General features: G+C 37.3%; 1 protein-coding gene across 5 annotated transcripts; it reads left to right on the top strand.

The window, feature by feature from the left end:
• The first annotated feature begins 1618 nt into the window (after positions 1–1618).
• prdm10 (PR domain containing 10) lies at positions 1619–23939 on the top strand. Of its 5 annotated transcripts, none has more exons than XM_060877668.1 (23): positions 1619–1735; positions 4209–4354; positions 5857–6018; positions 6192–6251; positions 6954–7058; positions 8834–9014; positions 12113–12354; positions 12503–12703; positions 12837–12909; positions 14079–14196; positions 14272–14389; positions 14472–14753; positions 15185–15529; positions 15644–15799; positions 16831–17010; positions 17133–17243; positions 17463–17663; positions 17814–17957; positions 18100–18270; positions 18982–19119; positions 19421–19562; positions 19699–19799; positions 22613–23939. In XM_060877668.1, the coding sequence occupies exons 2-23, from the start codon at positions 4280–4282 to the stop codon at positions 22802–22804; spliced, it is 3498 nt and encodes a 1165-aa protein (XP_060733651.1). In that variant the 5' UTR covers positions 1619–1735; positions 4209–4279; the 3' UTR covers positions 22805–23939. The 5 variants fall into 5 exon arrangements, with proteins under 5 accessions (XP_060733651.1, XP_060733653.1, XP_060733654.1 ...); XM_060877670.1 differs by lacking the exon at positions 1619–1735 and adding an exon at positions 1740–1809; XM_060877671.1 differs by lacking the exon at positions 1619–1735 and adding an exon at positions 1969–1988.
• Positions 23940–23956: the final 17 nt, after the last annotated feature.

Raw genomic sequence — 23956 nt, 5'->3', positions numbered from 1 at the left:
ATTGTTTGTAGAATTTTAAGAAAAATAATCAATTTAATTAATTTTGCAATTAGGTTATAACATAATGTGAAAAAAGTGAACTGTTGTGAATACTTTCTAAACGCACTGTATTTGTATTTTAAGTCCTGATACATAAAACCATGTACTTCAAGGGTTTGTTCTTTTTCACGGTGGACATGTGTTGATATCTTCTATTGGCTTCCTCTGCTTTGTAAGCATCAATTACCATAGGTTTCAGGTCCTCATGGAGCCCATGGCATGCATAGTGAGAGCATTTAGCAGATGCCCTTATCCAGAGCGACTTACTTACCATCTCATTTTTATACAACTAAGCAACTGAGGGTTAAGGGCCCTGCTCAGGGGCCCAACAGTGGCAGCTTAGTGGACCTGGGATTCAAACTCACAACCCTCCAATCTGTAGTCCAACACCTTAAACACTATCCTTAACCACATAATAGTTAAACATGTTCTCACTCATGTATGCAAATATTTTAAGAACATATTCATATGTATTTTAACTTAATGGATATGTTATTGTTTTCTGCACAATTTATATGCAACAGGATGGACAGGTTCTGTTTGTCTCTTGTATCAAAAGTACAAAAGCAGGTTTTGAGAAAAAGAACTAAGTGCCATGAATGTCACCTCCTTAAAATCACATGACTTAAAACAACAACTTCCTGCAGTTGTAGGGTTGACAGGAAGTTGGAGAAAAGATTAAAATAATTTAGGTATTAAATATGATTTTTAGTCATTTTATGTGTAAAATAAAACCTTTTATTCGTGTTGCTATTGCTTTCATTATTTAAATATTAGTTCATTTTAAGATAAAAACTGTTTGAGATCCCTTGAAGTTCAGGGACACACCATTTTACTACATTTGCATTTAAATGACTTTTAATAAATAAATAAATATTGATATACATCAAATATGAAGTATTCTTGTTGACAAATAATATGGAGAAAGTGATTATGCAGCTGGCTTTATGAATTTGTAAACTATGTATATTTTAATTTATTAAGATGTCAAAGGGAAATAAGTTGCCATCATATACTAATATCACCCTAGGATTGTCAGACTTTTTTCAATAATGATCCCAAAATTGTCTCAAATTTAACACGGAAATTATAGCAAGAATAATGAATTGGTATCTCAGATAGTTTATTGATGCAGTAAAGAAAATGTCGTGGTGGGGGTGTTTAAAATTGTTCGATAGTAGATATTTCCACTTCTAAAAAAAGAAATAATAATTAAGTGCTATTTACATATCAGTCTAATCGAATTTTATCGAAGATCTTATCTGCAGGTATGGCTGTACTTTATTTTACATTTTTGAGTGCTGAACCACAGAAATCCAATATATTGTATATGTATACAAGTAAGGGGCGATGAAATGGTAGTGACTGTTCATTGGGTGATACAGACTTTTTTGTTATTGGTCAAAAGAAATGGCGGCACATTCCCATTGGTCCACTATGGAGTCTGCAATGCGACTCCAACGCCATGCTGTTAACAATACAGTGTTTATCAGAAAATAAAGTCTTGTACAGAAGTAATATAATACCCAAAAATTGTGATTTAACAATTATAAAAAAGAGAGTTCTCTAGCAGCGCGATATCTATAAATTATATTGATTCAAACGTCTACACAAAAACATTCCGATATTCCGATTGCTGCTTGTTGCTAGGCAGATTATGCTAATGAGCGGCCATCTCTGCAGCTACCATTCCGAGGTAAGACCAACATGAATTGTTTTGTTTAAATAAACCAACATGTTGAGAGGTCAGTTTAGAACCTTACACAAGACGATTGTATCTGTGCGTATTTTTAAAAGATTAATCGATCAGCCGTCTCTTAATTTCCTGTTACAAATCGTAAACGTCTGTTTGACTAGATTGTTGTTTAGTCCCACCCAAAATGGAGACTTTCCTTCCTTGTTCTACTGAAGAAACTGGGATGGGCTCAACTATAAGCAGGGACCGAAAGGTCTATTACCAACATTTAAAATAATTTAAACTTCAACTCCGTTCGGCCAAAATGATAGTGAAGCTATGTAGTAAAATAAACATGACCGCATTCGTGTTCCTGTAACGTTAATGGCTGCCTCTCTGTAGTTATCTTCAATTATGCTGGTATCACGGTGCAGCAGAAACCCGTGTTTCTGCCGTTATGATTTTTGTGGTATGGTCCGGTTGGAACACTGAATGTGACGGGTCAAAACAGGGGGGAAAGAGTGAACAAATTAATAAGACCAACATATCGTAGTGAGAGATTTTATAATCAGTCGTGTGGCTTTTTTTTTAAACACTGTTTTGAGCAGGCTTATGGAAATTTGTGCCCAAATCCACTCACAATTTAACTCGCTTTCCTATTTCTACCCCAGAGAGATAATAGACTGACCGTTCCTTAAAATCGCAGTCTATTAATACGTTAGTTTTGATCAGTGTTCACATCTAACCGCGTGAATGATAATGTAGGCGAATAAAATGCAACATTACGGCTTGTTAACGTGTGAATGTTTGAGTCAGACAGCTAGCTAAAGCTGCACGTTCCTGTTCTCCAGTCAGTACATAAGACTAGGACAGTTAGCTGGTTAACTAGCAGTATTGTGCTCCAGATCGTTTTCAAAACAAATAGCCTGTATGTTGACCACTTTTAAGTTAATTGCTGTTTTTAAAGATTGAGTAATTGAGTAAGGCCTAGTGACTGAAGCTAGCTATTATCCTAAATGAGTCTAGTGGCTAGCTGATGGTGTAAGGATACAAGTTTCAGTTCCGTAGTTCAGTTTAAAAGCATAGACACAGGTTTGAGATTAAAACATAAACATTAGAGGATGGGTCAACATTTTTATTTACAATAATTTCCACATATTTACACCTGTGTTAAATAACTTGGAACAACCAAAATGGATAGATTTAAGGTAAATAACATCTGGGTGCAAATCCTTTTTCCTTGCAATAACTGCATGGAACCAGCAACTTAGTGACATCACAAAACATGTGTTTTTGTTGTGATTCTTTTCCATCTTGGACCACAGCTTCTTTCAGTTGTTGGGATGGAGGGTCATTGTCCTTCAACATAATGAAGGTCTTCCCAATTAGACTGGATGCAATTCTCTGTAGACTGCAGTGAAATATTTGCTATACACAAATGACACCATTAAGTGAAAGATGCACTTAATTAACAATATCGCATATTATTTACACTAAAGACTTGCATAAGCAGAAATAAAATAGTCAGCAGGCCTATGAACGCTGCAGACAGCCAAGAACAAGAAAACCATTTTGTGAGAACGTTTTATTTTTCTTTTTTTTAATTACACTGAAATGGATTTAAAGAATCACCCAACCACTATCTTGCAACATATATTCTCAGTCTTGGGGGGAAAATATGTATTTATTTCTCACTTCTTATAACAATTGTGTTGTTCTTACCAACTTCTATAAACACACACAAAACTTCAGGTGACCACAGCAATTTTCAATGTGTAGTTATTTTTCTCTAAATAGTAAACCGGCATTCAGATCCAGGAGGGTAAAAATAAGTAATTCAGTAACATGTAGACCTACATTTAGGAACAATAATTTGAGGTAAACATTTTCTATGCGAGTTTCAGTCTCAGACTATTCTTTGCAACACTGCTTCAATTAATTAGATTTTTGTTTATGCCAGCTCAGGGCTGGGGTGTAGACTTGGTCATTCCAATATTTTTATTCTTCTTTAGCCATTAAGATGGTGACTTTCTGGTATCCCTGCGATCATTGTCCTGTTGCTTGAGCGAATTTTGGCCCAGCTTAAACTGCTAGACAGATGGCCAAATTTCCCTTTAAATATTCTGGTATAAAATGGAGGTTATCATTGTCTCACTGATTGCAGATTTCCCAGGTCATGTGTCTGCAAAACAAGCCCAAATCATCATGCATCTGCCAAAATGCTTGGCATTTTATGGACTATATTTGTTAATGGCACTGTACATCATTCAAAAGGCTGTTGTAAAACAATGTTTGTGGTTTGCTCAGATGCAGTTTTGCAATTTAACTTGTGTTCAAAGAGAATTGACTATCACCCAGGAATCTGGTCATGTCCATGTCTAAATATTGAAATCTGTATTTTGTTACCACCTGAGAATACTTGCTTGGTTATCAAATTTTTATTTAGACCCTGATAAATAAGAAAAAATAGTAAAATTTTCTTTCCCTTTTTTAGTACACAACCTGGCTGCTTGTTGGTGGCTGAGTGAGTGGGTACAATACAGGATTTAAAGCTGTCCTCGAAAGATGGCCATGGAGGACCAAGAATCATCCTCTGTGTGGAATCAGAACTCCAGTAATGAAACCAACAACCCAGCTCAGGTACATCAGTTCAAGGATACTTCTTACATTATGACTTAATACCATCTTATACAGTTTAATGCATGGTTTTTGAGTCAACTTTGTGAAGGTCCTGTTTCCTATAATCTCTTACAAATCTCTGAACAAACTAGTAATTTGTCACTTTATCAAATAAACTTTTGTTTTTATGTAATATTCTTCCAATGCATATTTTTCACTTCAAATTGACAAAAATCGTGTCAAAAGCAAATGTTTACAAACACTTTAACCCTCACACTGTTGTTAATCTGACATTTGATAAAATTGCACCATCTACTGTTTTGCATAGGAATAGCATTTATTTCATTCAGGCTGGGAAAGCAGGAATAAAACAAATCCTCACTAGAGAAATTAAAATGAATTACCCGAAATATGGATATGGACGTTTTGGGCATTCAGTTTTCATTTCAAAAAGAGATTTTATAACTTTAAATAGAGAGGAATCTTCTCTCTTAAATCCATCACCATCTTGTTTGGTGCAGCAACAAAACAGGACAGAAACAGACTGCAAAGTACAGTAAAAACAGCAGAATAAATAATTGGTGCGCCCATTCCACAGTACGACACAAGAATCAGAAACCGGGCAGGAAAAAATCACTACTGACCCTTCACACCCTGGACACAACCTCTTTCAGCTTCTTCCTTCTGGCAGGCGCTACAGAACTTACTAAAACTGACAGATACAGGAACAGTTTCTTTCCCCAGGCAATCACCCTGATCAACAAACCATAATTATATTCCCCACTTCACATCTACAAGTACTGCATTATCAGAACTTTCAATCATCACATCATCCGTATATGTTACACACACTACTGCTGCTGTATAGCGCACAAAACAAATTACACAATATTGTTTTTTGCACTACCATGCACTTCTCACACTTTATGTACATAACTGACCAGTCATATATTCTGTATTCATATTTAATACTCATAGTGTCTATATTGTATAACATCATCTGCATTTTCTTGTATAGTCTGTATTATCTTGTCTTGAATAGTATAATGTTATTTATGTCTGTACTTTTGAGAGTCACAAACAGCTGGAACAACATTCCTTGTGTGTCTGTCAACACACTTGGCCAATAAACCTGATTCTGATTCTAAATGATAGCTTTTCCAAACTCAAGTTTCAAAAGAAAACCAGGGAGAGGACTCATAGGGAGAGGACTCATAAGGCATGTGTCCTCTACCTGTGTTTCATTTGAAACTTGAGGCTGCAAAAGATATTCAGCAAAAAATATCAGTTGAATTTGTATAGTTTTTGCAATAAACCCCAATATTTCCCTGTATTTCTGGATCATGAACTTTATCCTACATGTTTTATCACATCTAGAATTATATTAGAGTAAGGTCAAAAGGCTATTATCAGTTGATCTCTGGCTAAGCTACTTTCATGCATTTAAATGGTTAATTTATTTATATGCTAGTGGATCATGTGTTTGTAGATTTGTAACCTTCGGTTCTCATGGTCATGTGTAGGTGCATTTTGAGGGCGGAACTGTTGCTCAAATTGTGTACAGCGGAGAACAGCCGGACCGAGGACAACAGCAGGTTGTGTATGCAGCGGATGGAAGTTCCTACACCTCAGTGGAGACTGCTGAACACACACTGGTGTACATACACCCTGCTGATGGAGCACAGGTGGATAACCTTATTAGATTTGACTCTCTCTCTCTCACTCTCTCACTCTCTCTCTCTCTTCCTCATAATTGGACTTGTGTATGTAGACACTGCATCTCTGCATACTAATAAATGAACAGGCATTTTATTTTTTATTTGAGGATTACTAAATGGATTCATGTCTCTTTGTTTAGGCTGTGTTTACAGACCAACCCCAAGTGGCATACATTCAGCAGGATGGTACAACTCAACAGGTACACAAGCCAACTAGTCTAATAGCCACAGTGTCTGTGATTTATTTAATTTTATTTTTTTATTAGCTCTTTGACTAGAGTTGCTTGAATGGCTGTATTCATTAGTTGGTTCTTATAGTTATTAACATTTTTTACTTCTTATTTGAAATGAACGGGTTAAATCAAATTATCACCACACAAATAATATAAACTCGGCAAACAAATGTCTTGGACTACTTGGACTCTGTCTATGACTTATATTTAGATATTTGAATTATGTTCGGGGGGCACGGTGGCTTAGTGGTTAGCACGTTCGCCTCACACCTCCAGGGTCGGGGTTCGATTCCCGCCTCCACCTTGTGTGTGTGGAGTTTGCATGTTCTCCCCGTGCCTCGGGGGTTTCCTCCGGGTACTCCGGTTTCCTCCCCCAGTCCAAAGACATGCATGGTAGGTTGATTGGCATCTCTGGAAAAATTGTCCGTAGTGTGTGATTGTGTGAGTGAATGAGAGAGTGTGTGTGCCCTGCGATGGGTTGGCGCTCCGTCCAGGGTGTATCCTGCCTTGGTGCCCAGTGACGCCTGAGATAGGCACAGGCTCCCCGTGACCCGAGTAGTTCGGATAAGCGGTAGAAGATGAATGAATGAATGAATGAATTATGTTCATAAACTTCTGTTGAGTGAATTCATGTTTTTCTGTTAGTAATATAGTTTTTTTCTGCTACAGGTCACTGTGTTATTGCCAGGTGGCCAGAACATGAATACTGCAAATCTACATGTGCTAAGTAATGTAGCAGATGCCCCACAGGCTATACTAGAGCCTGTGTCACAGGTAAGAGAAAGGGCAGGATTGCAAGGCGTATCTAACAGACTTGCAAATATTTTTGTTGCAGAGATGACTGAATGTTGGAGACACCAGGAAGATTTGGATATTATGTAAAAAGATTTTTGTTTGATATTGATATTTTACTTTCTATTAAATATAAATGAGTCACAAAACATATTGTTTCAAAGCAACAGTTTTTTCTACTATTTACAGTTTATAGACATTAGGCTTGTGTAATATTACATTTAATGTAATTAATTTAATTAATTTAATGTAATATTACATATTAAATATTATGACATATTATTGTCCCTTCACGATAATACATTGCTAAAATATCCAGTGACACTTATCACCGATGTTATATTAGCACACCTGCTAATATATATCTAACTATTATGCGTTTTTGTGCGATGAGGATAAAAGGCTAAAATAGGTAATGTAAAATTATGCTCTGTTTATTTAGGGATTGAAGTTCGTAGTGCTGTCTTTTGTTGACATTTAGGCCACTATGTCTAGAACCGTATTTATCGCATTAGCCGTATTTATTGGCATTTTAAACATAATTCTTTTTTTCGGGGAGAAATCCATGAGGCTTTTTTTCCGGGAGAAATCCCAATTCCCCAAAATGGTCACGATGCGTGGCATCCCTACTATCCATTTCTTTATGATGTGGATCTGATGTTGACAGCCTAGACACCACTCCCCAAACCAACACTGCACAAATCTCATACCGTGCATTTGAAATGCAGGCCAGTTTGTCCCCAAAATCAGTGGATGGGTGAAGCGAGGACTAACTGCCACCTTTCTTTTATGTTTTTGAATCATGATCGCCACTAGTGCATATTAATGCACATCCCTATGCACACACCTGAACTTTACGGGCTGCCATTACCTCATCTTGAGCCAAGCATAGGTGAATTGAAATTTCATTATAACCTGAATCCACCAGTCTGTGGCCATACCCAGACCAACACCCCCATTTACAGAATGCAAATGCCAATTTCTAGTTCAGTTTTTCTAGGTTTCTGCACTAGTGAGACATTTCCCATGACAAGGATGCATTATTTTACACTTTATTTAAAAACATATCTCTCACATTTCAGTGCTCATGAACAAACACATCAAGTACAGTTTTGTGCAGCTCAGCTTACTCTGGCTCACAGCATATGTATCCCTCTCTTTTATTTTTGCTGCTGCTGCTTACTGAAACAGCATACACTTGTTGAGAATCGCCCACAGGGGCAACTTCAGCCTTACCTCTCACTAACCCAACTCAACTTGCCATACACACATTGGTGCTTGACCAAACCCCCACCTCCACACTTTACATTTGTGAATAGACTTTTTATTGTTCTATGTAACTTAGTAACTACTTTTTTTAGTAGATAAACTCCTTTTTGCTTGTTTGTTTTGTTTTTGTTTTTTTGGAAAAAAAGAACGAAGATGTGACCCAAAAAAGTATTAACAAGGCTTCTAAAAAGTGTCAAATCTGTTCAGCTTAGTATTAATATTTTGTTCATTTTTAAAAAAACATTTGCTCAGTCATACTGGCCCTAAACCAGACCGACAACTGATTGTGACAATAAAAGCTGTGTACAATTAAGGCAGATATTTATGGAAAATATTTTAATTTCCATCCAGTGCAGAAAAATCAAATGCCAAAAAAACTTGGAACCTGTATTGCCTTTGTCATGTACATGTGACTTGGTAAATGGAAAATTTTTAAAGATTATATTATGATTATCAAGAAACATGTTTTTTTTTGCTTACACATTTAGAATCAGCTGCCCAGCAGTACACTGCCTAACATCACAGAGTCTTCAGCCAGTCCTTTGGCAGCTACAGACTCTACTGTGGACTCTGAGGATGAAGAAGAAGATGATGATGATAATAGAGATGATTCAGAACTGGACGATTGGGAACCCAGGCCACCTCAACCCTTCACCCCTCAGCATCTTTGTAAGTGAAGAATCATAGAAGGAATGTAATGTAGATTGTGGATGCTTCTGAGCCATGTAGCCTTAATTTGCTTGTTACAGTTGTGTTGCCCTTACTTTTTTCTGTGTTTCTGCATACAGTTGACCTGAAATGTGATCAGATTTTCTAAAGAAATCCTAAAACTAGGTATAGAGGGACCAATAAAACAAAAAAAAAAATTTGAGCAAAAATTATGCTTATATATACAGACTAAAATATTATGCAAACCTTTGCTTTTTTCAGTACCTTTGCAGTAACTGTTATGACTCTTTTTGCAGTAATAACTTCTAATATAATGTTTACAGTAACTGGTGATCCTGGAGGAATTTCTGCTGATTTCCCCATACAAAACTGCTTCAACTCAGTGATGTTGGTGGGCTTCATTGCATGAACTGCTCTTTTTAGGCCTTTGACGTAACATTCCAAATTGTTTCTTATCCTTAACCATTTCTTGGTAGGTTTGTTGTTGTCTTGTTGCATAACCCACTTATTGTTGAGTTTCAGTTCACATACAGATACCCTGATATTCTCCTGTAGAACTTGGAAGTACAATCCAGAACAGATTCATAAATAATGGCAAGTCCTTCTGGACCAGAGGCAACAAAGCAGCCCAAAACCATAATACTGCCACCACCATGGCTGGGTTGAGGGTCTTTTGTTGAAATGCAGTGTTTGGTTTGTGTTTTTCATTTAAACCAAAAAGTTCAATTTTGCATTTATCTGTCCAAAGAACATTTTCCAAGTAGGCTTTTGGCTTATCCATGGTGTTGTGAGCAAAACATCAGACGGCCAGAGGTGTTGTTTTGGGAGAGTACTGGCTTCTTCCTTGCTGTCTTGCCATGCAAACCATTCCTGTTCAGTGTTTCCCTGATGGCTCATAAACAATGACATTACTCAATTCAAGAGTGGCTTTAAGGTCCTTAGATGCTACTCTGGTGTTTTTTTCTTACTGCCCCTAATATTGTTTGGCATGATTTTGACATGGAGTGATTTTTTTGAATAACCACTCTGGGAATGTAGAAGTGATGCTGAATTTCCTTCATTTGTATTTAACCTGCCTCACTGTGGGTTGGTGGAGGACAAGCTTTGGTTTGGCTTTGTAACCTGTATTCTGATGATCATGGTAAATGACCCCTTTAAATGAATTCATACTGCTAAAGGTTTACATACGTTTGTTGGATAATTTTGCTCGGTAGGTAAATGTAAAAACGAAAGTTTTTGTGCCATTTGTTTAATTGTGTTTGTCTAGTTTTAGGAACGATTATGTTTCTGGTCAAATTTATGAAGACACTGAATATTGTAAAGGATTCACAAACATTCTAGTGTTGCTGTACACTTCTTCAAACCTTTATAGTAGTGTGAATGGGTCAGCATAATGATTGTCTGTGGGCAGAGGATCTGGTATTGTGTATAGTGTTGTATGTTGCTGATGATGGATTGCTTATTGTGAAGCCCCCTGCATCTAGTTCCAAAGGCAGCACTAAAAAAGTCACTTTTCTCTTATTTTTTCAGTACAAAATAATGACAGTCACTATTGAAGTCTCTCACATTTGTTTTTGCAAGGAAGCAGGATTTGTGGATCTCTCCAGGTAAAAGATTGTGTAGTGTGTAATCTTTGTCTGCAGGTCGATTGACCGATTACGATTGATTGTAGTTATGTAGTTCACTGATTCCCTCTGAAGCAGTTTGCCCTGTTCTGCATTAAGAAAAAAGCTGATCCTGTATGCATTTTTGAATTGAAATGAAAGAGTTGAAAAATGACTATATTTGTTGCAAAATGTAAAAATGCATGTATAGGTGCATCTCAATACACTAGAATGTCTTGGAAAAGTTCATTTATTTCAGTAATTCAACTCAAATAGTGAAACTCGTGTATTATATAAATTCAGTACACACAGAATGAAAGTTTAGTTCTTTGGTACTTTAAAATGTGATGATTTTGCCTCATGCAACAAAAACCCACCAATTCACTATCTCAAAAAATTTTATGGTGACACGCCAATCAGCTAATCAACTCAAAACACCTGCAAAGGTTTCCTGAGCCATCAAAATGGTCTCTCAATTTGGTTCACTAGGCTACACAATCATGGGGAAGACTGCTGAACTAACAGTTGTCCAGAAGACAATTGATGACACCCTTCAAAAGGAGGGTAAGCCACAAGCATTCATTGCTAAAGAAGCTGGCTGTTCACAGAGTGCTGTGTCCAAGCATGTTAACAGAAAGTTGAGTGGAAAGAAAAAGTGTGAAGGAAAAAGATGCACAACCAACCGAGAGAACCGCAGCCTTGAGAGGCTTGAAAAGCAAAATCCATTCAAGAATTTGGGTGAACTTCACAAGGAATGAACTGAGGCTGGGGTCAAGGCATCAAGAGCCACCACACACAGACGTGTCAAGGAATTTAGCTACAGGTGTGGTATTCCTCTTGTTAAGGCACTTCTGAACCACAGACACATCAGAGACCCACGTCTTAGCTGGGCTAAGGAGAAGAAGAACTGCTGTTGGCCAGTGGTCCAAAATCCTCTTTTCAGGTGCAAGTTTTTTAAGGTCCTAGATTTTAGAGGAAGGGTGGAGAAGCTCATAGCCCAAGTTGCTTGAAGCCAAGTTTCCACAGTCCAATGTCATCTGCTGGTGCTGGTCCACTCTGTTTTTTGAAAAAAACTGCACTCGTTTACCAAGAAATTTAAGAGCACTTCATGCTTCCTTCTGCTGACCATACAACTTCAGCTGGCTGAACAGACTGATCACCTCCATGCCGAAGTGAGGCAGTAATTTAAGGAAAAGGAGCCCCTTCCAAGTATTGAGTACATATACATTAAATGAACAGACTTTCTTATGAAGTATTTTAATTTTTTGAGAGAGAATTTGTGTTTTTTTTTTAAGTGTGAGTCAAAATAATCACAATTAAAAGTACCAAAGTATTAAACTACTTCAGTCTGTGTCTACTGATTTTCTATAAAACACAAGTTTCACTATTTGAGTTGAATTACTGAAATAAATGAGATGCACCTGTATATACAAAACACAAGGGTTGTGTTTAGTTGTAGCACCTTGTGTAATGATTCTACCTTTTTTTCTGCAGGGTGTGAGGAGTGTAACAATGCCAACCCAGGGGTATGCATGAAGCATGGCCCTCTCTATCCAATTGTTAACCGACCTGTGATGTCCAAAGCTCGTGCTAGCCTTCCTCTCATCCTTTACATTGACCACTTCCAGGGAGGTGTCTACTCTAAGCGGCGCATTCCCAAACGCACTCAGTTTGGGCCCGTGGAGGGACCGCTGATGCCACAGAGCGAACTGCAGGACACTCAGTTTCAGCTTAAGGTATGGGGTCTCCTATTTAAATCACACTGTTGTGTTACACTGGCATCTAGACATATTTAGTTCATAAATTGGTACACTACTCATTTTGTATTATATATTATTTTAACTCCTGGTATATAACTAAGTTGCTCACATTTTTATTGTACAGTTATGCATGACTGGCCCTCAAAAAGACAGCAACAGTTCAGAGGATATGTGGATAAACCTATCTGATGAAGATCGCTGTAACTGGATGATGTTTGTCCGTCCTGCTGAAACCCACCTGGAGCAGAACCTGGTGGCCTATCAGTATGGCTCTGAGATCTTCTACACCAGCATCAAAAACATTCCACCAAAGCAGGAGCTTAAGGTAGGCATCAGCGGGGAGGATGTTGTAAAAGAGTACTAAAATCTGGTTGTGTGGGGGTTTTTTTTGTGTGTGTTTTTTTTTTTTACAGACTTCAGCAACTATTTGAGCTGAACGTTTTTGTCTTTCGCTGCAGGTCTGGTATGCTGCTTCATATGCAGAGTTTGTGAATAAAAAGGTTCATGAAATAACAGAAGAAGAGAGGAAAGGTAATTATTATTATTATTATTATTATTATTATTAATCTTTATTTTTTTCACATACATATTTATCTTGAAATATTTGTGATATGCTTAGTGACATTGGTATGGATTTGTTTTATGATTGTATATCTATTTCTCCTGTTAGAACTCAGCTGCCTATTATAATATGTGGTTACAGAGGTGTAGAAAAAACAATTAAATGATCTCAAACCGTAGAATTTTACTGTTGGCCCTTAAAACTTTGGTTTATTTCTTTAAAAAGAGCAAGATCATATTTTGTCAGAGATGTTCAATATCATATTAATGAGGAATCTAATGTAGAAGTAGTGAAGTCATTAATGCAAACACTGGCCTTACAGTCCCAGAATACAGCACAGCTATACAATACAGTTGGCCTAAGTTATAGAAACTAGGGTAGTGCAGAATTAGCATGACATTTCAGGTATTCGACATGGAGCTTCTTGCAGGTCATCAGAATGTTGAACTCCAACCCATTCCCCAATAATTAGAACAACCCCTATATCTTCCATGCTCTGCACCTTATCATCTACCACTTACATTTATACTGGTCTGTGACTGATGGATATCTTCCACGGCATGTCTTTTTGACTGCATACAATATTTACGTATGTCACTTAACTTCCATATTATATATCAATATATACAATTAACATGCATGATGACAATTAACATGCATGATGACATATTATATATCAATATATAATTATTGTATTGAAACCCAATATCTCCCACTATGCCACTTTATGACTGCATACACTGTATATAGTTTCTTAAAGCAGTCTATATGCTATGACATTAAACTTGAAACTTGATCTCTTTGAGCAGTGTGTACTGATAAGGAGCTGTGAGAGATGGAAAAGCAATAAAGCATTGCTTCACCTGTCACTTAAGGCAGAACTAAGCAAGTGTGGGAATGTTAACCAAAGTGAAGATGCTGATGAAAGAACATTTAAAAGTATTAAAAAGATTTAAAAGGTCAGAATTTTATTTCAGAATAAATTTTAGGTTTCACTTAAGTTCACATGTGAGATTATCAGTTCAGATTATTAAGGCATTTAGGCTGGAATTTTCACTTAACTCATATATGTTAAGCTGTTTTATTCGTGTTGACAATGTCCTACTTACCCAGTCTTGTGTGTTCTGTACTTGTTTAGTTTTACGAGAGCAGGAGAAGAACTGGCCATGTTATGAGTGTAATCGGCGTTTCATCAGCTCAGAGCAGCTTCAACAACATCTTAACATGCATGATGACAAACTGGATCTGATACAAAGGTTAATATCATTTTTATTTGACTTTTTTCAGTCTAGCTTTAGGATAGATTGGATTGATTTTTTTTTATGTTGTAGGCCAAAAGCACGTAGGCGAGGAAGGGGCAGGAAACGGTTCAGTACTGGAAGGCGACCAGGCAGACGACCCAAATTTATCCGTCTGGAAACTCTAGCAGAGGGTGTAGATAAAAGCCAGGTACAGTATGATCTGATAATGCTAGAGTTATTCATTTTTACACTTTTTTTTTAAATTTAGCCTGTCTTTCCTGTGGGTATAGGACTTTCTGGCATTATCAAAACTCTCCTATGAAGAGCAGGCAGGAAGGGGTATGAATGGATTGAAGATGGATGAAATAGTAGAAGATACTGTAGAAACTGCGACAGGTGCCACATTGGAGACCCGAACAGGACAGACTGACACTCTAAGTGATGTAAATGCTGCTGAATCCCAAACTCTAGCTTCTAATGAGTCACAGACTGATAAAGAGGACCAAAACACATCAGTTACAACCGACTCTCATCTCACTCCCCAGGACATGAGGCGTGCCCGGAGGATTCGGGTAAGAGCAGGCCCATAATGTAATTTAACTTACTCTGCCATAATCTCTGAAATATAATGCTTGTAGAAGAGTGGTGTTGATTGACCTCAACATGTGTATATATGTCTCTCTCTTCCACTGAATGCTGCACAGGTGGATTTGCAGGTAGGTCTGACGTACACTAGAGACAAGAACCAAGCACATTGTGTTGTGATTTTCAGTATACAACTTCTAAAACTTCATTATTTGTTTTTTTTTTTATTTTTAATTATTTCAGTGTTTTTGTACTCCATCTAGTCACAAAATTATAATCATATATGGTGACTAGTTCATTGACATTTATGCCATTATTTAGCAGAAAATGTGATGGCTTTGAATTCAATAGTACAAAATTTGGCAGAGATTGAGATTTTGTGCATTTTCTCATTTCCCACTATACTCATCTTTCCCAGAATGCCGCACTTCAGCACCTCTTTATTAGGAAGTCCTTCCGCCCCTTCAAATGTACACTTTGTGGAAAAGCCTTTCGGGAGAAGGACAAACTAGAACAACACATGCGCTTCCACAGCCGGGAAGGATGTCGATACACCTGCCACCAATGCAGCAAAGGCTTTTTGAGCAGTACGATACTGGAGGAGCACCTTCAAATGCACTTGGAGCAGCGCAACTACTCCTGCCTGTTTTGTCCCGAGTCCTACGACAGGCTGGAGCTCCTCAAAGAGCATGTCAGCGTTCATTTGGTCAATGGCTTCTTTTCTTGCCCTTCCTGCAAGAAGACTTTCACAGATTTCATACAGGTCTCAGACTTCAACACATTTAGATGTTATTTTCTAGACATTCTAGCTATGGCCAAAATGATCTTAAATAACTTGTTTCTTGTGTCATGTCACCATTATTGTTAATATGAGCAGGTAAAGAAGCATGTGCGGAGCTTCCACTCAGAAAAGATTTTCCAGTGTATGGAATGTGATAAAGCCTTCTGCCGTCCCGACAAGCTCCGGCTGCACATGCTGCGCCACTCTGATCGCAAAGACTTTCTGTGTTCAACCTGTGGCAAGCAGTTTAAGGTAAAAGTCTTGAAATATGCATTTACATGGCTCAATTTTTCGTTAGAATAGTAGTAGTAATTTGTTGAAGAGTTTGCAGTAATTTGACAATACTCAAAGGTTTTTCCTCATGTCATCCTGGTAGTTTTTCCTTTACATTGCTGCTACTGGCTTGCACAAACACCCATGCAGATTTCTGTAATGCTTCTTTGTATGTTTTAATTGTTTACAGATAAATTGATAAAGTTGAATTGGATTTCTTTGTAGTTATAGCATGCACACTCAGTGGGCAAACGTATGTAGACCCCTAACCACCACACTCGAAAATGGCCATTCCCTAAACTTCACTGTTGGAGGCACACAATTGTCTCAAACTTGTATGTTGTAGTATTTTGATTTCCCTTTACTGGCACCAAGTGGTGTAACCCAAACCTGCTTCAGCAATTCAATGCCCCATGCACAAAGTGAGGTCTATGAAAGGGATGGTTTACCAAAGATGGTGCGGAGGAAATAGAGTAGCCTGCACACAGCCCTGATCTAAAGCATGGTCTATACCTGCACACTAGGAATTTTGGCAAAAGTGGCAAAAGCCACACTCCAAAATCTATTGGTAACTCTTGAAGCAGACCAACACTAGAATGGCATGTTCAAGAAGCACATATGAGTATAATGATCAGGTGTCCAGATACTTTTGGCCATGTCTCTGAGTGTGTGTGTAACAGAGCCAGGTGGTCCTTTATTTGTTAACATTCTTCTACAGTGGTGATAATCTTAACCTAATATTATCAAAGTTTTTATGTCTGTCACTATGGTATGAAAGGTCAGGTAAAATAAACAGCTCAATATTATTGTACAGTTTAAATAATAAGCCTGATATCTGAATAATTGGTTCATGTGGAATTTATTTTCCAGTTAAAGAGGGTTTGGGCTGCAAAAAAAGGCTATAGAGTTATGGTATGGTAATTCGTAAGCCCAGTCATATAGGAGGTTTGATGAGAACTGATAATGAGAAGGTTTTTATTTAAACAAAGTTTATACTGTTTGTTTTGAAGAGGAAGGATAAATTGCGGGAGCACATGCAGCGCATGCACAACCCAGAGCGCGAGGCGAAGAAAGCTGATCGCATCCACCGAACAAAATCTCTGAAGCAAAAGGAGCCTACTACTGACTTTGAGAGCTTTATGTTTAAATGCCGGCTCTGCATGATGGGCTTCAGACGGAGAGGAATGCTGGTGAAACCCTTAACCAAATATCACACGTGTCTCTAAAATATCTTGTTTAATATACCAACCTACTGTAATTTGTGTAATGCTTTAGCTAGTAATCAGTGTTTTAATGACTTAATTTATTACAGGTGAATCACTTATCAAAGCGTCACCCTGAAATGCGAATAGAGGAAGTCCCTGAGTTGACGCTCCCCATCATTAAACCCAACAGAGATTACTTTTGTCAGTATTGTGATAAGGTATGCACTGGATAGAATTTTTTGAATTCAAATATTGTTTAGTCACCAATGACCAGTATCCAGCTATTCTAAATACAATGACATGAACAAGATGGCAAAATTTGTGTACATCAGCTACATATATCAGAAAAAGAACTTGGTATTTGGAATTAAGAGGAATCGGTTTCAGTTATTTAGGAGTTATAATAATTGTGTTCTTGTTTTTTTGTGATTTTGCAGGTTTATAAGAGTGCAAGTAAGCGTAAAGCTCACATCCTAAAGAATCATCCTGGTGCAGAATTACCACCCAGCATCCGGAAACTGCGTCCGGCCAGGCCGGGTGAGCCAGACCCCATGCTGAGCACCCACACTCAGCTAACAGGCACCATTGCCACAGCCCCTGTCTGTTGCCCACACTGTGCAAAGCAGTATAGCAGTAAGGTATGTCTTTGTTTTAGCGAGGCTTACTCCACTCCATGGAAGTGAGGAAGGATAGCTCAAAAAACTGGGTTTTGGGTATTCAGTCATAAAGTACATTGTTGTTCAAATAAATGCTGTAGTGGAATCTTTTTTATTTTGTCTTGTGTGCAGACGAAGATGGTGCAGCACATCCGTAAAAAGCATCCAGAATTTGCACAGCTAGCGAACACAGTCCAGGCTCCTTTGGCTACAGCCGTCATCAACAGCACTCCGGCCGTCATTGCAACTGACAGTACTGCGACTGAGGCTGTGGTGGTATGAACCCCCAATAGATATTTTTTTGAAATCCTCCACACACTCATACACACTCCACATAATCGTTGACTATGCACAAGTCCAACCCTATGGTTCTTCTTACAGTATCTCTTTACTTCATGTTTCCGCTTTCATTTCCTAGACAACAGATCTTTTGACCCAAGCAATGACTGAGCTGTCTCAGACTCTGACCACAGACTACCGCACAGTGCAGGGAGACTTCCAGAGGATCCAGTATATACCCGTGACTCAGGCCGGAGGGGGTTTGGCTCAGCCACAGCACATCCAGTTGCAGGTGGTGCAGGTTGCTCCGGTAAGAGCACAGTTACTTATAGTAATGGGTAAAAGAAAGTACACCTTCCTTTAGTTTGAGTTTTTCTTTTATTTATCAGGACCACCTTCTATAAACAAATAAAATTTTTCTATAAAAAAACTTCATTTGAGAACAACAAAAAAGATTTCATTATGTAGTAATTTTTTTCACAAAAAATAATCATAACTAGGTGGGAAAAAATTTGTACATCCTCCCTACTTCCATAACCATTAAGAGAGTAATTAACAGTCAAGTATTACCAAAAAAATGCACCAGTTAATCATTAAGGTGTGTGACTACTTCTATAAAAACTGAACATTTTGCAGTTTGGTTTTATTGGATGGAAGGGACTGAAACCTACATAAGAATTTGCTAATTTATTATTTCTAGAGAAGGTTCTACATGTTACTGAATTACAGGGTGTACTTATTTTTTACCCACCTGATTTTTGAATGTTTGTTTACTTTTATGGAAAAAATGACTTGGCTAAAAAAAAAATGGCTAAAAGAAATCTGTAATGTGGTTCTTTTATCACCTGAGGTTGATTGTTTAAAGAGGTTGGTGAGGACAACACAGTTTTTATTTATATAGACAAAAACATAGAATTTGAAGAAGGCTGTACTTTCTTTTTCCCAGTGACTGTATATACTCATAAGAAACAAGCTTTATGCTTGCAAACACCTTTACCATCTTTTACTTTTCTGTTCCCAGCCATCAACTTCCCAGTCCCAGCACTCAACAGTGGACATGACACAGCTGCAGGATCCTCATAGCTTTTCTCAGCATTCCATTCAGGTGCAACACATCCAAGTTTCTGAAGCTGTGGGGGCTGTGCAGGCCAGCACACAGGTCCACATGCTGCAATATTGGTTTTTGCTGCAGTTGCACAAAATCCATTTCTTTTAGACAGATATGTTTCTCAGTCCTAAACCTGGGGAACCATTGCTTCATGTAGTAATTATTCTGATCAGAAACACCTCATTCTTGTATCGCTTAATATTCAGAATGCACATTCCAGAGTAACATTGAACAGGGATTGGATTAGACTGAGTTGGTGTTTTTCACCATAATAAGTAAAAGATTACTTGAGCATGAATGGGATGTCTGAATTTATTCAGCTCTTCATTGTTGATTGATTTATTCTTCCCAGGTGACTGGCCAGCCATTAAGCCCTTCTTCTCAACAGACAGCCCAGGAATTAAATCCAGGTCGCTTACAAACATCGACTGGTCAAACACAAGGGACAGTGCAACACGCTTACTTGCCTAGCAACTGGAACTATCGGAGTTACTGTGAGTGTGTGTATATATAGCTTGTTCATTTGTTTTCATTTGCAGATTTTAATTTATAGGAAGTCTGAATGTTGCATTTACAAAATATCTTCTAACATCTGCTTTTGTTTAACATGTTCTCGGTCTCTCTGCTTAGCCTCAGAGATACAGATGATGGCTCTCCCTCATGCTCAGTATGTGCTGGCAGATGCTGGGACACCGGTCACTGCAGCTGCTAACAGCAGTCAAGTCAAAACGGTGAGTGTTACATTGACACAAGCAAGAGCTAGTTTTATCTTCCTTACAAAATTAAACTTATGCCTAGTTAAAGCTTGATGAAAGCATGATGGATTGTATTAGCTATAACAAGCAAGTTAATAAAAATGCTAATTAGATTAAAAATTAAAGAAGGACATTAAAGAAGAATTCCTTTGAGACTTTTCTTTTGAATCAAGTAGAGTTCTATCAACTAAGTATGCATTGTCTTTAGTTAATATGGTCTATCAACACATTTGACAGTGGGAAAGTACGGGAGACCTAAGAGGCCATGCATTATTATATTTATTATATTACATTATTATTTTCTCTCTTGTTTTGCCATGATAATGACTTAATTTTCTCCTGATCTCTGCATAAGAACATGTTCTAGAGGCAGCAAAAGTGCAGTAATGCAGTATCATGGATGATCGCATGCACTTTTACTTTGATCAGGGAATCGTGTGATTGACAACTTCCACATAAGTGTCCAACACTTAAGAAGGAGGCTGTGATGTTTGCATCTTTATCGTCAAAGACAGTAAAGCGACTTGCCGCAGATTTATTGAGGGGCGGCTTTTAGATACATAGCGTTTATAGCGCTGAAAGAGGAAAGTCTGCAAGCTCTTACATCATAGAACAAAAAATAATACAAAACGATCAATTTCAAGTCGTTATCACAACAAAACAAGAAAGAAAATCTATAATAATGCATGGGCTCAAAACTGAAATAATATGAAAATATAAATCTAGATCAATATACTATAATAGTTACAAATATATTGTTATTTATCTGCACAATAATGTCAGAATGAAAGCTTAAAATGCTGAAAATTTCTAAACTACAGTATCTGTACTGTGACTCTTGATTGCAAAATTCAGCTGCAATCCAATAAAAACGAAAAAGAAACTTTTTAGAAGCTTGTTTTTGTTTAGTGGAATTTTATTGTTTGTACAAAGCAAAGCTCACAGATGGTTGTAGAGTTTTGGCACTAAATGCAAATCAAATTTAACAGTTCAACAGTGTCTTTTAATAGAGTGCCTCATTTGCACTATGAACTAAAGCCGGGCTCACACTGTGCAACGTTTCCCATGATTTGGTCATCTGAGAGAAATTTTGTAAATCCAAAAAGACTTGTAGAATCCCAGGGTCAAATCTATAGTCTTTGATCACTAGTTTGCATGGTTACCGACAGCCGTTTAATGGCCGTTGCTATCAGTTTTTTCCTCTGATGAAGTTCTGGTAGTGCCATAAGATTTCAGACACTTACCTGCAGTGTGATATCTCCTACAACGAGAACCAATAGGAGTGCCGAACCTAATGATGCAATTAGTGTGACAACTTCAAACAAAAGGGTCTGAACCTGTCACGGATTGATGTTGTAAAACCCCAGACAAGTCTCCTTTTAACACATCTTGGCTGTTGCACAGTCTGACATGATGACAACTGAGATCCTGCAGTGTGACATAGGGATCATGTTCGTACGGTCAGACAAGCAAAAGTCGCTTTAAAAAGGATTATGAAAAATAGCACAGTGTGAGCCTGGTTTAACCAGTATTCACAGTGATAGGTGCTGGATAAGGACCCTAGCAAGGATTACTCAGAGTGATTGAGTCTGTCAGCAAATTTATAAAGGAATGCTTACATTTTGCTATTTGGTTTATTTAGGGTGAAGTTGCCCAAAAATTAAAGAATGTAGACAAACACTCAGTCCTACTGAACTATCCACATAAACAAATGATTTGACGGTCAGGAGGGAATCCTCTTTCTCTTTGATATTGTTCATTGCCTCTTTTTATACCATCAAAACTAACTATAAGAGGGAAATCTTTTTACTTGAATATTTTGTAGGTCCCCCTAACTGGCTATACAAAAATCTTCAGAATTTATTTGTCTAAAAACAACAGCAATGAAAAGAATGTGCTGTCAGGTTGTCTGAGAACACACGTCATCCTGATTACACTAAATTCTAGTCTAAATCCATCACTAATGAGGCATTGGTTGTCTTTCCATATTAAACTCATTTCTAAATGGAGTTTTTACTACAGTCATCATTTATTTCATTTAGATTTAGCAACCTATTGTGAGAATATGGATATTAATATATTACTCTCATCTGAGTAGTATCTAAGGTGTACTCAGTGGGCATCTTACTTAAAAAAACAACATTGACTTCTTGTGAATAGATCTAAGAAGACATCCTTTTTATGGTGTAATATGAGTTTTTTTTCTAATCATCTCTAAAAATAAAAGTAATTAGAGACATATCAGGGATGTATGTTTATAATTCACCTTTTAGCAGAATCATCAGCAAAAAGGAGAAATTGGCAAAGCTATAACACTATCTTGATTGCTAATTTAAAAGAAATTGCATTTGTAAATAAAAGTAAGCAAGACTTGACTGAAAATCCACTGCCATTTTATTGGTATGGAAATTAACGGTAAGTTAAGCGCTTCATTTACTTTTTACTTTTTCATCTGACTCCTTTAGAATGACAGAAAGGTGCTTTCAATGGGGCAGAACAGCAAAGTTGCACTCTAAAACTGATGTGTCTGAACTGGACTTCAATCTCCTCAGTGATAGTCTGTTATCAACACGTGAATAATGAGGCTTAGAAACTGACAAGAGCTTTAACTGTGTCCCTTACGCTCTCTCCTCAAACGTGTCACGGCAAAGTATTATGTTGTACTGCGTTTGACAGAAGAATACAGTCTTCTGTTTTGAAATACTGTGAACACACTGGGTTTATTTAGGAAACCTTTGATACAAATTTGTAATGCAGCTGATATTTAAATCATTTTGGTTGTGTTTCAGACACATTATGTGATCTCTGATGGGCAGACTGAGTTGGAAAATAAACAAGACAATGTCCCACCCACCAACGCTGAGGTAACTTCTGACCCATTGGAACAGCCATCTGCCAGTCAACAAGCTACCACGCAGTACATAATCAAAACCACAACTAATGGATCCGGGGCGAGTGAGGTGCAAATTACAAAACCATAAGCCTGTGTGTGTCCCATTGCCTTGAATGGTCTGATCTGATTTTAACTCACTGTTAATTTTTTATTTTATTTAAATAAATTTTTTTTTCTTATGTTTATATTATTAGATTACATATAAGATTTCTTTGTCATTGGGCAGATTTTATTTTTCTGATGAGTAGAAAATGTGTAGTTTTCCTAAAACTCAATGCTATGATATTTTTAAGTCTTGCTGTTGATCAAGATTAGCAGACAGATTAAGCTGAGAGAGACACTGAATGTATAAAATGTATAGAAGAATTAAATTCTCTTGAATTTATTTCTACAGAATCTTATTTTATTTCCTGTTTCATGTAAAATGTAAAATTTATTTTTTTTTTGACCTTATGGTTTTGGTTTGTAGTGTATCATGTATTGTGAATATGTACTAAAGCTGCTCACACTGTGTAACTAACAGCATTTACTTTCATTCATGCGTACGTTCATGGATGTTTAGTATTTATTTGACATACGCATTTCTGCTTACAGTGAGCTGAGTATGTGTAACCTAAAAAGCCACAAAGAAAAAAGGAATTACAAAAGAACAAAATGAAGTCACTGTTTATAGAGGGAGACTTTTTCAATGTAAAGAAGAGTAGCTTTATTATTCATATTGGTAGAGTTTATAATATGTGTAAGCACCTTGTCTCCAGATGAATATGTGCTGGTCTGTCTATAGTGTTGGCAAGATCATGTTTTCTTTTTAAAAACACCTGTGCATCCCAGACGTTGTTGTGAATGTTCTGGGATGCCTTGGTTCATTGACTCTTGTGAGCACTACGGTGTAACCGAGCATTAGTAAATGTTTTTTTTTTGTTTGTTTGTTTTTTTTGTTTTAGAGGGTAGGGCAGGGGGAGTGTATTTCTGTTTATAGAAACTTGTGTAGTTCCGTAAATCTCTTCTGTATCTTTGTTGTGAAAAATGTGAGGAGGATTGAAACGGTATTATCTATCATAGTACTATTATTTTGATTATTAAACAGATGAGTTTGTGTGGGATACAAACATACAGTCACTGCATGTGCAGTTTTAAAACACGTAAACGGTTTGTCATATATAGAACATATTTACACATGTTGAAAGCAAAGGGCAATCAATAAAATCAATTTAGAACTGCCAGTATGAGAGTCTGTTTT

The sequence above is a fragment of the Tachysurus vachellii genome, chromosome 9, assembly GCF_030014155.1.
Source record: "Tachysurus vachellii isolate PV-2020 chromosome 9, HZAU_Pvac_v1, whole genome shotgun sequence".
In the NCBI taxonomy this organism is placed as follows: domain Eukaryota; kingdom Metazoa; phylum Chordata; class Actinopteri; order Siluriformes; family Bagridae; genus Tachysurus; species Tachysurus vachellii.
Note: the sequence above shows the minus strand (reverse complement) of the source record. Positions and strands in the feature narration are given on the sequence as shown.